The sequence below is a fragment of the Pantherophis guttatus genome, chromosome 8 (assembly GCF_059756535.1).
Source record: "Pantherophis guttatus breed Tessera chromosome 8, ASM5975653v1, whole genome shotgun sequence".
Taxonomy (NCBI): Eukaryota; Metazoa; Chordata; class Lepidosauria; order Squamata; family Colubridae; genus Pantherophis; species Pantherophis guttatus.
The window spans coordinates 64630377-64650622 of record NC_142070.1 but is presented as its reverse complement, the minus strand read 5'-3'; the positions used below and the strand labels follow the sequence as shown (position 1 = coordinate 64650622).

Here is a 20246-nt window from a genome sequence, read left to right as displayed (position 1 = left end):
CTATGGATAAACTAGATTTGGATTTACTGTCATGTGATTCACTTAAGACCACAATAGTTGCTTTACCACTGTATGGTAAATCATTATGGCTTATTATAAATCAAGTCATAAAATCGAGCCTGGTCACATGGTGACTTGACTTATGACCTCTATGACTTATGATCAAAATTCCAGGCTTAGTTGTGGTTGTAAATTAAGGCCTATCTATAGGCAATAAGGCAGAAGAATAAGACTTTTCAAACCCTCTATAAACATAGCATAAACAAGCATAAAGAAAGAGTGACACTGAGAAACTCTTTAATTAATATGTTGTCAGGTATGCTTCCTTCAGTATCCAGGAAAGAAAACCCCAAACTCAAGCATTTTGAAGAATCTGGTACTTTTACTGAATATGGAAAGATTAACATCCCAGTGAAAAGCTGGAAGTGATCAAAACGCGCGAAATGCATCTACTAAGCTTCTTCCCCCCCTCGTGTTTATAGTTTCTCAGCCAATCTAAAGGTCTTCCAAAGGTCAGGTGGCAACACGTCTGGCAGCGTCATCCATCAGGAATGTCAAGACAGTTGGTCGGCCATCCCCTTCTGAAATTTAGTTTCGATTCCCACGAAGTCCCCTCCTACCAAGACAAACCCCCTCCTGCTCTCTTCCCCCCCTTTGCTCCATACCTAATCCCTCCCCGTTTCTTATGGCAGCTAAAGCAGGAAAGCTGATGCTGACATTCGGCCCCTCTTGCAGAAGAGACGTTAGTCCTAATTAAAAGGAAAAAGAGAAAGAGAAACAGAATATATACAATGATCAAGGTTTATCAGGGTATTTGGCATAGAACTGTTGTACTTTCTTGGGAGCTCGGACATCCCGTTTATTTACCCATTCAGCCTGAGATAGTGGAAAATGTTTCCAGGCAATCAGATATTGGACTTTACCATGGTGTTTTCTAGAGTCCAAGATTTCCTTAACCTCAAAATGTTGCTCCCCTTCTACGAGGATGGGAATTGGAGGGTTGCTATGATCAACCCTTAGGGGAGATGAGTGTTCAGGTTTCAATAAACTAACATGAAATACAGGATGTATTCGTCTCAAGGTTTTTGGTAATTCTAATTCAACTGTCACTGGGTTTATCAGTCTGATCACACGGAATGGTCCTACATACTTAGGCCCCAGCTTTTTAGACCTCTGGGTGGTTTGTAAGTATTTGGTAGACAAATAGACTTTATTCCCCACTTTGTAAATGTGAGCTGGGGACCTTTTCTTATCAGCTTGTGCCTTATGAGCTTGGTGTGCCTCATCTAATGCCTTCCGAGTCACTGTCCAGGTGCTCCTTAATTGTTCTATCCAATCTATCAAAGAGGGATTTTGGGGATCATCTTGAGGTAACTCGGGAATGGGTACAAAATCCTGGCCCGATGCAACCTTAAAAGGGGTGAATCCGGTGCTACTATGCACAGAATTGTTATACGCCACTTCTGCAAATGGCAACAAGTCTACCCAATTGTCCTGTTGGTAATTCACGTAACATCTAAGGTATTGTTCGAGTACCCCATTGGTTCTTTCACAAGCACCATTTGTCTGAGGGTGGTGACTGGAACTCAACCCCTGTGCGGAGCCTATCAATCTTAAAAATTCTCTCCAGAAACTGGAAGTAAATTGCACACCCCTATCAGAAATTATTCTTTTCGGAGACCCATGTAGTCGGTAAATCTGCCGAATAAATAACTTTGCGAGGGTTTTTGCTGAAGGGATCTTTGAGCAAGGTATGAAATGTACTTGTTTAGAAAACAAATCAGTTACTACCCAAATGACAGTGCAGCCCTCACTGTCGGGTAAGTCCACCACAAAATCCATAGATATTTCTTTCCATGGGGCGTTCGGTCTAGCCACACTTTGTAGTAATCCAGGGGATTTTCCTGGAGGTCTTTTAGCCGAGGCACATACTGGACAGCTAGCGACATATGCCTGTATGTCCTTTTTTAGTGCAGGCCACCAAAACTGTCTCTTAACAAGATGTAAAGTTTTGACAAACGCAAAGTGTCCTGCGGCTTTGGCATCATGCGCATATTTCAATACGGTTGGTCTTAATGTGGTCGGAACATACAATTTCGATCCAACCCAAGCTAGTCCATCGCGAAGTGTGCATTCATTCAAGTGGAGTTTAAACCACTCGTCAGCTTTTAGTGCTTCTTGTAACTTTTCGAGTAAATCCCCTGAGAGTTCTGGATCGGTTTTACTCTGCACTCTGGTAGTGACAGGTGTTGCCAATTGCGTTAAGGGGATCATTGGTTGAACCAGTTCCTTCTTTATGCTGTTGTACTGTGGCAATCTGGAAAGTGCGTCTGCCATGAAATTTTTTCCCCCAGGAAGGTAACGTAAAGTGAAATTGAAACGCTTGAAATGTTGGGCCCAGCGTGCCTGTTTGGGTGACAATTTGCGTGGTGTTTTTAATGCTTCTAGATTCTTATGGTCAGTTCACACCTCGAAAGGATGTTTTGCCCCCTCCAAAAATTGTCTCCATGTTAACAGCGCCCATCTAACTGCAAACGCTTCCTTCTCCCATATGGCCCATCTCCTTTCTGTTTCAGATAGTTTACGGGATGTGTAAGCACAGGGTTGTAATATTCCATTCTCATTCTTTTGCAAGAGTATCGCTCCTACGGCAACGTCGCTAGCATCCGCTTGTATTACAAAAGGTTGTTCTATGTCAGGGTGTTTGAGCACAGGTTCAGCTGCAAACAGCCGTTTCAGTTTTTCGAAAGCGGCCTGACAGTCCATAGTCCATTCTAGTGGTTTCGAGGGTTTGGGTTTTATTTCCCCTTTTGTTTTGAGCAAGTTTGTAATTGGCAGTGCGATTTTTGCGAAAGAGGGGATAAATTGTCTATAAAAGTTAGCAAACCCTAAGAAACTCTGTAACTGTTTACGGGTGCGTGGTGCGGCCCATTCCATTACTGCCCGGACCTTTTCCGGGTCCATCTCTATTCCCTCATGCGATATACGATATCCAAGATAGTCGATTTTGTCTTGATGGAATTCACATTTAGAAAGTTTGGCATAGAGTTCAGCTGCTCTGAGTTTATTCAAGACCGCTCGAACCAATCTTATATGGTCGGCCATGTTGTCAGAATAAATTAGAATATCGTCCAAATAGACCAACACCCCCTTATATAGATGCTCATGCAACACTTCGTTGATCAACTGCATGAATACGGCCGGGGCCCCCTGTAGTCCAAAAGGGAGTACTCTAAATTGGAAACACCCCAGTGGGCAATTAAATGCTGTCTTCCATTCATCTCCCTCTTTTATTCTCACTCGGTAGTATGCCTCTCTTAAATCAAGTTTGGTAAAAATTTTTCCTTTTCCTAAATGGGCCAACATGTCCTTCATAAGTGGGAGGGGATAGACATTTTCCACGCAAATGGCGTTCATGTTTCTATAATCAACAACTAATCTGAAGGATCCATCTTTCTTTTCGCGGAACATTACTGGCGCTGCTACCTTGGGTTTGGCTCGTTCGATAAATCCCCGTTCTAAGTTTTTGTCAATAAAATTCCGCAATTCCTCCAATTCTCGAGGTGTCATGGGGTATATTTTTGGTTTGGGAAATCTTGGACTCTTCAGTGGTGTGTGAAGCAGATTAGTGGAATTGATCTATCAGTTTCATTGAATCTTATATTCGTTTCCAACATTGACAACCAGGACTCTTCTGAGAGGTTTATTTGAAAGTGATTTCTTTTCCGTAGTTTGAATCCAGCAACTGACATTATCCAGAGTAATAATACTCCTGAATATAAAGGTTGATGAGGGTCTCACTCTTAATGTATTTGTTGAGAAATTATTTGTTACTTTTTAAATCCATAGAACCAGTAGCCATTACTAGATTTGGGGCAATAGTTTCTGTAAATTACTTTTTGTATATTATTTGAAAAAAATAAATGATAGATCTATTGACATTTCTTCAGTTTCTATATAATCACCCTAGCTAAGATTTTTCTTACCCATTTTTAAGTGTGTGTGTGACCTCAATTAATCTAGTACTTTGAAGGTTATGGACATGATTTATCATGTTGATACAATATGGTTTGTAAAATATTGATTTTTTTAACTTCCCTGTTTAGGACTGAAAGATAGAAACTTGTACAAAGGCATCAAATTGCTTTCCATGCCTATTAGAGAGCTAATACTAGCTTCCTCCCTTCCAAATTTTGCATATTTTTGCTATTTTCACCTTCCTGTGAATCCTGGTGAGCAAGGGAATCGGAGTCAAAAAATCAGGTCAAAGTTCATGCTTTTATCATTTATCTTATAAATGAAAAATGATATATTAATATGAAATATTCATCATACTCTATTGTTTCCTTCCCAGAATTATGTACTTAACTGGGTTCCTTATAAATTTTGTAAATAAATAATCATTCACTCAGTAACTGGCTGAAACATATTTACAGTAGCTACAATAGCTGCAACTGTTTTCTCTAGATAACAGTCTTTCATTTGCTGTATAGGTATTTTGGTCCATTCTTTCATGGCAAACTCATTAATGTTAAAACACTGAAGAAATTTTAGCATGATTTTTAAAAAGTTTCTGTTGCATGATTTTCTGGCTGTTTTCTGGATAATTATTTGGCATTTCTGAATTTATTCTAGTTTTATTCTTGTACTGATTTTATATTTGGAATCATTGTTTTCTAACTCATTTCTTCCATTTTTGTCTACTAACAAAACAGATGAAGGAATGATTTTGATTATGATTTGGTTAAGTAGGATAAAGTTTTAACCTGCCTATTGGTGAAACAAGGAGATTGGCTGTGTTGATATAACTTCTGTGATATATTATATATATGTGTGTGTGTGTGTGTGTATATACAGAGGTGGCCTTCAAAAATTTTAGCAAGGGGTTCTCTGCCTGGTTGCTAGGTGAGCATGGCCTAGTCAGCCTCCTGCACAGCGGAGGGGAGTATTTTTTCCTTCCCAGGCTCTGGTGGCTTTCCTCGAGCTTCTGGGAAGACAAAAATGGCCTCCCCAGGCTTCAGACGCCCTTTGGAAACCAGAAACAGGCCCCTTTCTGGCCTTCCAAACTTCTGGTAGGCCCGTTTTTTGCCTTCCCCAAGCATCCGCCTACACCCTGCACTTACCTGCATTCAAAACGGGCCCTGTGGGGACTCCTGGGAGAGGTGGGGTGGAGTGGGTGGGGCCAGCCAGGAGTGAGATTTAGGGGTTCTCTGAACTGCACATAATCTTAGCTAGAGATTCTACTGAACCCCTGTGAACAACCCACCTGTGTGTGTGTGTGTGTGTGTGTGTGTGTGTGTGTGTGTGTGTGGATGTATGTATACCATATTTCCCCGAAAATACAAAGTATTTTCAGAAAGTAAGTCCCAGCTTGATTTTTACATGTATGCCCAATATAAGTCCTACCCCCCAAAATAAGCCCTAATTAAGACCCAACTATGAAAAATTCCAGGTATTATAAACTGTTCAGAATATACGAAGAACAATATGGCCACCAGACGTTTTAATCTGGATCACATATCTATTCTTAGGAGTGTTTTAGTGAATTCCTTTATGGAGGAGAAGGTTGACTTTGATGTTCTATGGCTCTCTTTTCACTTTCATGCATCATTATGATTCTTTGCAAATGGAAAATTAAAATTTATTGTATAAAATTGTAGATTATCTATTTATCTATCTATCCCTCAAATGATCACTATTATTGTATATAATGTGCATAATTACAGGCTTCCTAGCAAGTTGTTTAAATATTGATTTGTTTTGTATAAGTTTCTGAGTGAACTAGAAAACATATATATATATATATTTACTAACTTGACTTCAAGTATTATTCAGAAGCAGGGTGATGTGAATAGGTATATGATGCAGGAATTTACTAATGATATCTGACTGGAATTATACAAAAAGCTCCATGCAAAAAGTATGCTTAAATGTTGGAAAATCTAATATAAAAATATAGTCTTTAGAAACAGGAATAGAAATAGTTGGATCCAGACAAAATGGATTAAATAATAACAGTTATCTGAAGAGATTTAAGAATCCTTCGCTCCAGAGAAAGTCTTCATGAAACAGTTAAAGGATAGCCTTGGGCAAGAAATATTTCTTGTAGTGAGAATTCCATAAGCAGGGAACCATATCAATTGCAATGTATTCTCCAGTGAGTTCAAACTTAGTTATCTTACAAGTAATTGACTAGGAAGCCTCTATTTTTTGATGCCCCATATCCATTATGCCCCATGTGCACAATAAATTAGTAAGAATGAAGAACAATAGTATTTTGCAGAAGTAATCAGTTGTAATCAAAGTTAAAACATCTGAATCTCAGACTGAACTGAGTTCAGCCAGATTTGGAAGACATCTGAATAAGAACATGTTCCTCTGAAGTAGGCAGAATATAAATAGGTTGGAAACAATTGATTGTCCTAATAGATAGGGCAGGGCAATGCAACCTGACTGGTCCTGCTTGGTCTATCAGCAGCTTTCACTATGTTCACAACCACAGTATATTTTGGGGCCAGCTCAAAACGAGGTTGGGAGATAGGAACACTATGTTGCAATGGTTCTCTTTCCTGATTGATGAGTTGTGGAAGAGATGGCAATAAGAGTTAGGGTCAACCAGTCTGGGAAGCTGGAGTGGCTAAGGATTCAAATACTAACAGAATCTGATGCTGGTCTATTTTTAATTTTGAGTGGGTTGCGCTCCCATGAATGGATCTGGCTCAGTTTGGAGTTCGTTTTGGTCTCACAGCTCTTATCTGAACAAGAGGTAGAAGTTGAATTGTACAATTAGATCTGGTGTGACAATTGCAGCATTCTGGAATCAGGAATGCCCTTGTTAATTTGTAAGTGTAATATTGTAATTTCTTGTGAATGGGCTGTAATTCAAGACTGTCCAGAAACTTCAGCTGCTGCAGCATGTGGCAGTCTGGCAGTTAGATTCATCCATGTTGATGCCACTGCTATAAGAACTGCCAGATTGTTTTCAAGTGCAATTCAATACCACCTGCTCTGGGCTGAATCTAACTATCCTGTAAGCGCTCATACCATAGAGGTGGCATATTAATTACTACTTGGATGAGACTAAGGCTTTAAAACATACTTTTCCTAAAATAACCTTGTGGCTTATTAGACATTGTTTTATTAACAAGCTTGTTTGACTAAGGTTGTTTGTTTATTCCCAAAGAGTATGGTGCAGTTGATGTAATGGCTTTAGGATTTACCAAGTCATAGATTTATTTAGGGCTCCTCAAATTTTATACAGCCTAATCATCTTCTCAGTTGTGGAATGCTAATTATAACATTCTGAACAGATGAATTTCTTGCCGTCATTTAAATACATTCAAGTTTGTCTGAATCCTTGTTCAAAAGTGATACCGATAATTGTACACAATACAGTAATCAGCATAAGGTAAAAAAGAATGAATACTTCCCAAAATTTGGAACCAATATATAGATGTATATCCTAAAATTGAATTTCTTGTTAATGCAGTCACATTAATGTAAATTTATATTATAGTTCTAGATAATTTTTTATTCCAAAGAGGGTTTTTTGCAAGTATCATTACTAAGCCATGTAGTAATCATTTTCACCTGTGTATTTGTTTGTTGAGAGCAAAGTGAAAAAATGTGCTTACCTCTTTTGAATTTCATTTTGTTATTTTTGACCTATTTATCCAAGTTATCAAAATTATTTTCAATTTTATTAATGACTTTCTGGGTAACTATCCCACCCAATTGTGTGTCATCCACAGATTTGAGAAACACTACCTTGACCTGCACATCCAAGTCATTGATAAATATGTTGAAGATTATAGTACTCAGGACTGCCTCTCATGATAAATCAGTAATGAGCACTCTATGAATAGAATTTTCAATCCAGCTTTATAACCACTCAATTAACATTCCATTAATAGTCTTACTGCTCAGAACCTCCATGACTCCCAATAAAGGGATTCTATCAAATACTTACAGCTTGAAAAAACAAACAAATCAAAGTAGGAACAATCGATTTCATAAAAATACAGCACAGGATTAAGCAAATAATATTTTAAAAGCTGATTCTTGAACAACATATTTTAATCTTACATAATTTTTCTTTCTAACTTTCTTGGAAAATAGCATGACATTTGCATAGCATTGACCTAAAGGCATTCTGAGCTATATACTATTATCTTTGGAATCTATGGAGGATACAGATTCAATAACAAGAGCATCTTTCAGTATTGCACTGCTGTTTTTTGTTTTTTTTTAATTATTAGCTGCTAGAGATCATTTGCAAGACTTGCTTGAAAGGAAAATATCCCAACAAACCTTTCTGGTCTTTCTCCTCTTTTTAAAGTATCCAGCACAATTATATAACAATAATAATTAAAAAAAAACCTTCTGTAAATCCATGATTAAGTTTATAGTGGAAGAGGTGTCAAAATTCAACTCACAAAAGCCCTTCTAAGTCTTCGCAGCCTAACTCTTGCCCCTTGGAATTGTAGTGTGGTAGTTTTTGCTGTCAACACCTCTTTTCTAAGTCTTAGATCTTCTAGATAGAAAATGTAGAAAAAGTAGACTAACCCCATGTTCAAAGTCTCTTGTCTTGCATGCATAGAAATCACAGTAAACCCTCTAATTAGAAATGGGTAATGGTCTCAGAGGCTGTTCATAAATCTGCTTTGTTCACAAGTCTAACAAGCATAAAAAACAGTTCTTACCTCACATAGATGGGAGCATTATAGTATTTTTCCTTGTTCTTGAAGAAATGGTCCAGTGAACTTTGGGAGGTGGTCTTTCTTTTTTCATCATAAATGAAGCTGTAGGAGTATACAGTATTGCATCACGGACAGCTTGGTGAAGTTCTTGGTATTAGGTCCTGCATCTTAAATTATGATAGTGTTTCCTCAGTAAAGCTGAAGCCTTTTGCTATCAGCGGCAAGAGCCATGGTGGTGCAATAGTTAGAATGCAGTATTCCAGGCTATCTCTGCCCACAGTCGGGAGTTTGATCCTGACCGGCTCATGGTTGATTCAGCCTTCCATTCTTTTGAGATTGATAAAATGAGAATCCAGATTGTTGAGGACAAGATGTTGACATTAAAACCACTCAGAGTGCTGTAAAGCAATATGGATAATGTCTAACTGCTATTGCTATTGATCTGGTCTACTTTACTTTTCATATTAAGACCATAAGGATTCTGTGAGATTCCACTGTAAATTGTAAATGTGTAAAAAATGTAAAAAATGACCATCATAAAGAACTCGCCCATTAATTATTTTCATAAACATAAGCTTCCTTTTTTTGCACATTTATTTATATATCAGATTTGGAAACCAGCCTTTTCACTCACAGAATGACTTCGAGTGATGTACAATTAAAACAAATATTCTAAGTGAAATAGCTATATTTGGTGACCAAATATCCATTTATCAACATTACAAGTTTACAAAATTATTTGATAATCACTGTGGACCAAAATTAGTAACTATCAACCACAATTAATTTACCATCCATTTGTCTGTACAAGTGTAATTTTTGGTGTTTTTTTTTTTTTAACAAAATGGATATTATTAATTGGTTTTAGGTAAGATATTACTATTTTTTCTCTTTGAAATAATTTAAGCGAACAGTTTAATGTCAATATTAACAATTTTTAAAAACCCTTTCACATGTTTAGTGAGCATTATTGTTCCAACTCAACCTGAAAAGATATATTCTTCACAAAAAATATGAAGTTATTTTATGCATTTCATTTTTTATTTAAAACATTAGTATAGCCACCCATCTTATAGCCAACTTTGGGTGATTCCCAATCAAAAGTTAAAATAGCATAAATACCATAGTAAAACACATTAAAACAATAAAAACCTGGCACCGTTAAATTTCTGATATGGGACCATGTAATATAATATAATTTCTAATTCTTTTTTAAATGTTGATGCAGTTTGACCTTCTATTATTATTTATGTCATTTAAATTGTGGCCCAATTTTTAAATGGTTTTAGCCTATAGTATCCCTGGAATTTGTTGAGCTGCTGACTGGACATATTGGATCCTGGGCCATCCAAATTTGTAAATGCAGTTCAGATTTTAAACTGATTAGAGCAGTCACATTATCTATTTTATTTTATTTTTTAAATGTATATGCTGCCTATTACACTGACAAGTGACTGTGTCTTTGTTTTTATTTCTGTCTCATACTATTGAACTGAAAATATTTAAGCATGTTTAAGAATCAGGATCCAACCGTAATATTTGTGCTAAAAGAAACTGTAACAAAACTGTTCTTTTTTAAAAGTGGTATGACTGCCATTAAACATGATATTGTTTTGACAGGGGACAACTGCAATTCCATTGATTACAACAAGATGAAAAATTTCCTGCTGGATCTACAGAACAGAAAATATCTTCTACAAACAAAAGAAAGCATTACTGAAGATAAGATGGCTTTGAAGAAATTATTGGTGGATCAGATGTTTAAATATTATGATTCAGACAACAATGGACTTGTAGATAGCAATGAACTAACACAGGTAAATATTTAGATTATATATTCATTGCTACAAATTTTAGATGCAAAACAGTAAAAAAAAATAATAACTTTGCCAAGTGAGATTAGTAACATCTGTTACTATCTTCATTTTTTTTAGCACTATTTTTGTGGAAACTTAACAAAACAAAATTACACTTCATATAAACTTCATAAACATAATAAACTTTAGTTTATTAAGAATAAACTAAAATATAGAAAAATTGAAATGTCTCAGAAAGAAACTCAAGTGAAGTTGTTGATCTCTGATTTTGGTCTTCTAAGGTTTAATTGAGAACATAACAAAGTAAGTAACATGGCGAAATTCACATTAATTAAGTGCTCTGTTGTAATTAGTCACTTTTCTCACTGATAGCTGCATAGGAATATCACAAAGCTATTGAAATGCTTGCATTTTATAGCTTTTTCACTGTAGCATTTCAAATTTAAAGTAAACTTAAAAATATAGATAGGATAGATTAGTGGTGGGTTGCCCCCAGTTCGGACCGGTTCTATAGAACCGGTAGTAAAACCGGTGGGAGGCTCCGTCCACTGACCCAGACATCACCAGAAGCGATCTGCGCGTGTGAGAGCAAAGCGAGCACGCATGCATGATCCCATTGCGAACCAGTAGTAAAGGTAAGTAGAACTCACCCCTGGGACAGATATAATGTTTCTGCATCTGGTGGAAAAATGTTCAGGCACATACAACTAAAAACATAATTAATATTCATTTGTCACAATTATCTTTGTTCATTTTGCTATGGCAGTTTAGGCTTTTCTGGAATTTTCTTTCTTTCATTTTACTTTGGGTGAAAAGTGCTTCAGTGTATTAGTAAATCAACTATGGGAAATTCACTCCAGTATTATCGATGTATGTGTAGTGTGTGAGCATATGCATTTACACATATCCTTGATTTTATTAATCTTCCTTCTGAGAAAGGATTATATAATCGGCATATATAACCGTCACTAATTCAGACATTATCCCAAATGCACTACGAAAGAATATAGTGCATATTATTCCTATAACTGATAAATATATGCATAGAATATGAGAAATGATGAAATTATTTGATAATATTTACTAATACTACTTATTTTACCCAAAGTTTCCAGTGTCATTTTTAAATTAACCAGAGTTGTCCTACAGATTGTAGGAATTGTATCTAACATACCAGGAGAGATTCTAGTTCCATTTTGACTCAATCTAGTTTAAACTATTATATGAAAACATGCTAAAATCTGAAACTATGTTTTGATTCAGAATAACGTGTTTTAATTATAGGATTTTATTGAATTAGTTCCAATTATTATTTGTTGAAAAATACATTTTTCTTAGAGTGCATTTTTCTGTTTATTAAATGTCTTTATGGGAATTTAATCAGGGCTCTTGTGTCTTTGATTGGAGCAAATAGATCTATACAGATTTCTGATTGCATAAGCAGTGGGAAGTCCTGTAGATAATTAATTTGCTGAAAGCACTGGAGAATAAATCCATCTTTATTTCCTCAAACAAATAATAGTCATTCCACCTCTGCCCAAGGGTATAAACTACAAATCCAATATATTATTTTACATGATTGGCAGCATTATACAAGCAGAATAAATAGTAAAATCAGTAGTAATGCTAAAAGTCAGACATGAAAGGTATTTGCTGAGTGCTGCAGGTAAATTTAGATATAACAGGGTGGAGCAAATATCCTTTAGAATTCTGCCCCACTCCTTCATAGCAAACACTTTATTATGAAACCATAGAACTGACAGAACTGTTATAGAGATCTATCATGTGAAGAGTTTTGAATATATTACTGTTTATTTTCTGGAAAGGGAGAAGAGCAGACTAGTTCATCTGAATATCTTTTTCTAAGTACTCTTATCCTGGAAGAGGAAATTAAAAATGTGCAAACTTTTATAGATTCCTGCTCAAAATATAAACTTTAAAATAAACTTGACATAGATTACATGGAATAACATCAGTGGTGGGATTCAAATAATTTAACAACCGGTTCTCTGCCCTAATGACCAGCTGGGTAGGCGTGGCTCGGTGGTCATGTGACCATGTAGGTGTGGCCACTCATGTCGATGGCGCTTTGCCTTAGCTGTTATAATGTAATAAGGGTTAACCAGAGAGGCAGTTTCTGTAAGCAGGGCAATAAAGATTAAGCTAGAAAATACACCAGAATGTTTCCTTCCTGCCTTCCTTACAGGATTAGCCCTGTAAAGTGGAAAAAAACAAAATAAGATTTCTTTCAACAACTGGTTCTCTGAACTGCTTAGAAAGTTAACAACCAGTTCTCCCGAATAGGTGCGAACTGGCTGAATCCCACCACTGAATAACATCCTATATTGTTCAGGTTCCAAACAACACAAAATTAAAAAAAAGGAGCTGTGTGCCCAGTCTGGTTCTGGAAAAAAATATAGTATATCTTAAAAGCATGTTGCAGTCATTGTTATCTTCTTAGGGTTATTCCATTTAACAATTAAAGCTATATAAATTGTTACATTCCTGATTTAGGACCGTGTATAACTTTAGTCACATGGTCACTGGATGGTTGGCATTCCTGTGTTAGCTTTTGTCATAGTGAGAAATCTCTATTTAATTTGCCTTTCTTCTTTCTCTTCAACTGCTGAAAACCTATACATGGCATAACTTTAATTAAAAAAAAAACAATTTGGCTATACATAAACAATGAATAAAAGAGAGAAGTTAACTTGTTTCTCAAGTGTTAGTCCAATACAAACCCACTTCAATCTTTAAAAGAATCTAACTTCTCCCAAGCTTGAACAATTCATACCTTGCCTTTTTTTATTTCTTATTCAAGAAGGAACTGCCAAGGTTTCTAGATATATCCTCTTTCAAATGATTGGATACTAGCAATACCAATATATTATGTCTATCCTACTCCTGGTTTATGACAAATTACTGAAATTCTTCTGAGTTTCGTAGATAATTATGGGGGTTGATTGCTCTTCTTATAACCATCATATGAATATTTTTCTACTCACTTATAGGAAATCTGGGATTTTAATTGCTGCAGTTTAAGAGATGCCACAAATCAGAATGAACATCCTAGATGAAATTTGCTTTGTACAGTCATTTTCATTTTCCTAATTACTGTCTTACCTATCTAGTTGCAAATCTTCAAGTCAGTTTTTTTTAAAGCACAAAGGAAAGATCTGCTGATATCATGAGTACAAAAGAACATAGTGGAACATGTACATGCCCAACCCTTTGTGATAAAGTGAAATACGTATCTATTGATAATAGCTTTTAGTGAATCCCAAAAGAGCAGATGGCAAGGTCAGTTAAGTTTGTCTGAAACACTATTCATCTTCATCTTATGAAGGCTGTCTTCATGAAATATGTTACATGCCTAAATCACAATTTTGAATTTATTTGCATGTATCGAATTAAATATATGTTCCAATAAATAAACAACATTAAAAATCTAGAAAGTTATACATTCACTTTTGGATGCCACACCTCATTTTACAAAGAATCTCTTCAAATGAACAGAACTGTTAACTCCTTAACAATTTAATTTATTACATTTATATACTGCCTAACTCCCAGTGATTCTTGTAAATTTTTAAGAATAATTTAATTTTAATTTAAGAATAACCCATTGAAAGGCTATTTAGAGATATCAATTGTACTTTACATGGGTGTGCCACTGAAGAATAGTTTTTAAGTGGTGAAAAACAATGTAGAATCACACTTATTAGTGGGTAAGAACTGTCTTAATCATATAATACCAATGTTGCAGGTCCTGCATTGTCTACTATTAAGGCTTCAATTACAATTCATGATTGTTTTTCATGGATTGTCACCTAAATTCCCTTAGGATTGTAGCAGGGTTCAACCCATCTAGTCCATTCCTCAATAGTCAGAATACGATTTTTGGAATAGACAATAATAGCTCCGCCTTTGAAATTGAAATGAATATCTCCATTATTTGAATGATATCTTCTTCTTTATCATTTTGGAAAGTGTTGAAGTCATAAAGTTATTTCATGAGCATTTAAATGATACATTGTTGCTATTAATGGATGATTGGGAACTTTTTTCTATTGATTTATTATTTTATTATTGTTTTATTTATGTTTGTCTTTGTATTTTGTTCATAAATTCTGTTTTTCTTCTTGTTTGTGATTGTATTTAAGCAATAAATATGATTTTTTTTAAAAAAATGGAACTGCTATGAGCCATTACGAGTCTGACTGCGGAATAGTCTATTGTTAAATAAATGAAAAATACTTAATGAAAACAAATATTTATGGAAGAAATTAGCAACCAGTAGAAAAAAAACCACCACTGGAAAAATAATTTCAAATTAGATTTAAAATGTTACAATATTAAGTAATCCTGAAGATCTCAGGTTGAAATTGCAGTAGGAAGTACTGGATATTGTGATTTTACAGACTTCTTAAAGGGTTTTCACTTAGGAAAAAGGTTTGAGTGAAGTATCCCTTTGGAGCTGTTTCATGAAGCAGTGTGGCCACCTCACTTCCAAGAGTGGAGTGAAAAAGCAATATGGTTGTGCTTCACATGCGCCAACTGACACTACTGATTATTAGGTGCTTCTTTCATGTATAATGCATGTGTGAAAATCTCTTCTGGCTATTGAAAGTGCCAGTTTAGCTTTCAAGGCAATCTGACTGAAACAAATTGGGTTACCTTTTCATTTATATGAAGGAAAAAAAAACCCTCTTTGTCAAAGCAAATCTGACTCACTTCTCATGAGCCTAGAAAAAAAAATCTCTGCAGCTACAGATAATCAAGCTATTATATCACCTGCAGTACAAGTACTATATTTAACAAGGAATGAACAGAAAAGTTATATAATTCTTCATGTGGAAAATGTAAACTCTGAATAAAGTACCAAAAAAAAAAAAAAAATGAACTGGCAAAAACATATTTAAAAAGGATTGCATTATAAGGTAAAGAGTTCAAACTAGCATTCAGGGCATCAAGAGAACTGATAAAAAAAATAGTCCCTGCTGTTCAGTCCTAAACTAATTTAGAGCTACTTATTTATTAGATGACAGATTTGGGGACAGACATTATAACACATAAAACATGATTTTGTATGAATTTTGGCTGTTAGGTTCTGTTAATCAAAGTCTGGACTCACATTTGTTTTGTTACTAACAAAGTCATGTTGCCTTTTAACTTATTTGTGACTAGGCACAAATTAATTTATTGCAAAGCATATTCTATTAATAAATTGGTTAATAAGCATTCTGAGTTATATGGTGTAAGTAACATGATTCCTGTCATCTTATCCAGTTAGATGCAAAGCTAAAATAAAACCACTCTGATATTTTATATGATTAATTAGTTTATAGTCAAGACATGTTTAGAATCAATGTCCTAGAATCAAACCTTCAGCATAATAGTTATTCATATTACTGTATAGCAAATCACTTCTTCACTCTATATTACAAATGTTTACTATGACAAATATTCTTGCATCCTTTCTGGCACAGAAGCAGGCACAATTTCTTGCATAAATGCACACTCATTTACATTATAGTGCCAAATGTAAATTGTTTAATGTTCTGAGGTGGATTCTTGGACGACTTGGTGGGAAAATCATAGTATTGTAATTTACTGTTCATGAATTCAGTTCAATAATAAGGCCTGCAAAAGCGAAAGTTAGAATATTTTGAACATGCGATGGGACACCCAGAAAAATACGGCATCCTTCACTTAATCCTCCAGGGAAAGATTGAAGGTGAGTGAAGTCCAGGCAGAAGAAGAACATCATGGCTTCAAAACCTAACGGACTGGTTTGGACAAAGCTCAGCAGCACTTTTTCATATGGCTTTTGACAAAAATAGGATTGCCAACATGATCCGTCCAATGACAGAAGAAGAAGGAGGAGGAGGAGGAGGAGGAGGAGGAGGAGGAGGAGGAGGAGGAGGAGGAGGAGGAGGAGGAGGCCTGCATTATTTTATGTACTGGATAATTTTGATGGATTCTAAGTGCCAGAGAATTTGGAAAACTCAGCATTATTTTTATGGATATTATTTTCTAATCTCCCCAAAACCCCACAGTGATCTTTTGCAACACATTGTAATATGCAGTGAACCTCTGGAAGAAAAGAAAGACAGCTTCTCTGGATCACCTAATCATAATTTATGGGAATCTTTATATTCACATGAATGCAAGTTGAATTATCTCAAAGTCTTGTTGCTGCAAGGTTTGAAACTGACGGTAGAGTTAGGTCTTTCAGAGAGGGAGCGGTGCAGCAGCCATGTCCCCAGTTGGTATCTGCCTCATGTGATCAGTGAATACAGGTTTACCCATGTTAGCAGTTCCATGCTCTCTCTTAATGAGGCCATGTTAGACAGACAAGACAATCACTCTGAGTCAAAGTTGCAAAATCTTAACAGTCCTTTTGAATTCTATAGAAATATTGTTTTGCAGAAACTGTATCTGCATCTTCTCTTTTTTCATTCCATAGCAAATCATTGAACAAACAAAATCTGCCTCTTGAGAAGGTAGATTTACATGCTTATATAAATGAACCTGAATTGCTATAATACTATCTTTAGTAATCTAAAATTACTGGCATTCTTTATTGCATTATTTTTTGCCGACATGCCTTTATATTTGATAAACAGAACTAATGTTAATATGGTAATTGCCTTTTCTGCTTATAACCAGCTGCTTGTAACTGAAAGATATTGACAATATTTGGGACTGGCTGATCTTCTCTAAAAACATTTTTGATGTTAAAAAGGTTCCTGAGAAAGGGATAAATATAAATATTGTTTATTTATATTTAATGTTACTAAGAGGCTGTTTGTCGTTTTATGATGCTGGCCAATTAAAAATGCCCTTCCATGTCCAATAATCTTTTATCTCTCAGCACCACCTATTCTTTTAATGAAACTAAGTAACAAGCTTTTAAATCTAGTAAGCCTAGACCTTCATTCTCTTTAGCACCAGACAGAACTTTGTACTTAATTCTCAGATTTTTTTTAAATCTTGCCCAACTAATTTAGAAATCTCTTTCTGCCATTGTTTTTGAATAGTAAGTTTGTAATCAAAAATATATTGTTTGAAAAAAGAATAGCATTCTGGGTAAAACATTCATTTTTATCTATTTATTCACCTTTCCAAGGTTGCCTACTCATCAACAACTCTGAGCGGCTTATAAAGATTAAAGACAGGAACAATAAATTAGAATCACCAATAAAAACATGATTACACAAAAGAAGGAGAAAATCCTGGCCCCGTATACGGAATAAACAAAATCTATAATAGTATTTTTTCTTATTAAGGATAGGTATTGGCAGCTTTTTAAATCACAGGTGTTTTACCTGATTCTAATAGAGGACAACCCTGCAATACACCAAGACTTGCATGCATACATACATACATACATACATACATACATACATACATTTTCTGAAGTTTTCGCGGGTGTTTGTATGTAGGTCTTTGGTTATTCGGGTTTTCTCCCGTGTAAAATTGGAAATGTCTTGACGACGTTTCGATGAAGTCTCATTCGTCATCTTCAGGCTGGTGTTTTCAGCTTCGTGCTTCTAGAGCTTCTTCTTTGCTCCTAGAAGCACGAAGCTAAAAACACCGGCAACACTTGGCAACATTCCGAAAAAATTTTCAGAATGTTGCCGAGAAAAATATATGGATATGTTTGTGATATATCTTTTTAGTTTGACTTGCTCATTTTCTTTGTCCATTTATTGCATTTGTTTTTTATATATGAAAAAAGACAAAACACACACACACACACACACACACACACACACATGTATGTATGTATGTATGTATGTATGTATGTATGAATAATGCACTTTATAATTACAAAAGACCTGGCAATCTCTGCTTTTACATAGTTCTAGTTCACTGGCCTTCAGCATCTTTAATATGATCTGTTAAATGATATTAGAAATACTTAATTATACAATTCAACTCCTTGGGCTCCAGCGTAATTTCATGGTTACAAATTCTCTTGTCAGGTAATAAAACAAGATGAACTTGGCAAGGATATGTCTGACTGCTCTCTTTTTGATCTGTTGAAATATGATGATTATAATAGTGACAAGCATCTTGGCCTGGAAGAATTCTATAGAGCATTCCGTGAGTATGATTCCTGATTTTATTCCATACAAAGTTACTGGTTTTAGAAATGTTACACACACTGTTACGAATCATATACTGAAGTTGAATCCTATTGCAATGGAAGCTCTTCTGTATTTAAGTCTTAGTACTTATCAGTACAGCACAGCTGTTCTGCTGTCAAATGGGACAGCAACTATTTTTTGAGCAGAAATGAAAGACTTTGGTCAATTGCCTCTCATTACAAATTCAATCTTTAAGTGTGTTTTCCTTCTATAATTTGAAAATAGTCTCTTCCTCTGATGTTGTGTCTAATGCTGTTGTCTATTTTGACTGGAATGCCTTACTTCTTTATACGCTATCCACAGCAACTCAATGACTGTTTTCACTGAAGAAATGTTCCCTCAACTGAAGCAATATCCTTATCTCTAAAAATGAAACTCTATTTACTATCAATCACAGAGGTTAATAACTTTGCTTTGTATGCGAAACGTTGCTACTTCAAAACACAGCAGATATAAATATCTATATATTTTAAAAGGCCATTTTGTTCATCTTTCCCAACTAGCCAATACTCTTATCTCTTTTTGAGTTCGGGTTCTATCATTTCATTGCTCTTCCCATCATTTAGGTAAATTATTGATTCACACTGCAGCAGCTACCCTCTTCATTTCTCAGGTATATGTGTCATGCAGTATAGCATCACTACATTGAGAATAGTACCCAAAATAATTTGCTGGGGAAAAAACAATGTTTATTATATAGTTAAGTAGTCATTGCTGATGATGCCTGGTTTTTTGTTTTGTTTGCTTTGCTTTGTTTTGCTTAACAGTGCCAGGTAGTGAGTTTAGGCTTCAATGCAACAGCTGCATAGATTATATAAAACAATCTTTATTTTAGAAAGACTTTGTTTACTTTTGGTGATCATCACTTTAGAAAGATTCAGTAGCATAGGGAAAAAAATGAAAAAAATGGCCTTTGGAAGAATATGAAGTCTGCTAACATAAAAGGTATTTTAAAATTCAAAACATTCAAATGTTCAATTCACATATATTTTGTAAATTCTTAGACCATTAACTTCTTTTTAAACAGGATTAGAATGTGTAACTATCATGATTAATTATTAGTATTGTTTCATTAATATTTGAAATACTTTTTTAACAAAACAAGTGTTAGAGACTTGGCTATCAACTTAAGATAGAAAATTCAGAACAACCACAACTGAAAATTACTCTGGGAGTGTCATATTTAGGATCTCTAAGCAATAGGATTTTACATTTTGTAGATGAAAAAATGAAACTTTTAAATGGAGCTTTATATGGTTCTGTGCTACATCTTCCCTAGAGACATGTGCAGTTTAATAAAGGAAAAAAAAATAAGGAAACTAATACCAAAAGGCAATACTTTTTATACCACTTCATTACAGTTCATTTCTGACTAGCTAAACCTTCAGAACTGAAGGATTGAATAAAACCAATCATAGTTAATTAAGTGATAATATTGTTGATACAAATCAAACCATTTCAGACCACACAGAGACACTCAGAGAGAGAGAGAGAGAGAGACAGACAGACAGACAGACAGACAGACAAGCAGACACAGACACAGACAGAGAGACAGAAAGTCAGAGACAGAGAGC

At 35.2% G+C, this 20246-nt stretch overlaps 1 protein-coding gene across 8 annotated transcripts in view; it reads left to right on the top strand.

Moving 5' to 3' along the window:
* Positions 1-20246, top strand: part of FSTL5 (follistatin like 5) — a 397655-nt gene that overhangs the window by 227030 nt on the left and 150379 nt on the right. For all 8 annotated transcript variants that reach the window (XM_034411439.3, XM_034411436.3, XM_034411437.3 and 5 more), the window contains 2 exons: positions 10320-10516; positions 18508-18628. In XM_034411439.3, the coding sequence (XP_034267330.2) occupies positions 10320-10516; positions 18508-18628 (318 nt within the window). The remainder of the gene's footprint in view (positions 1-10319; positions 10517-18507; positions 18629-20246) is intronic.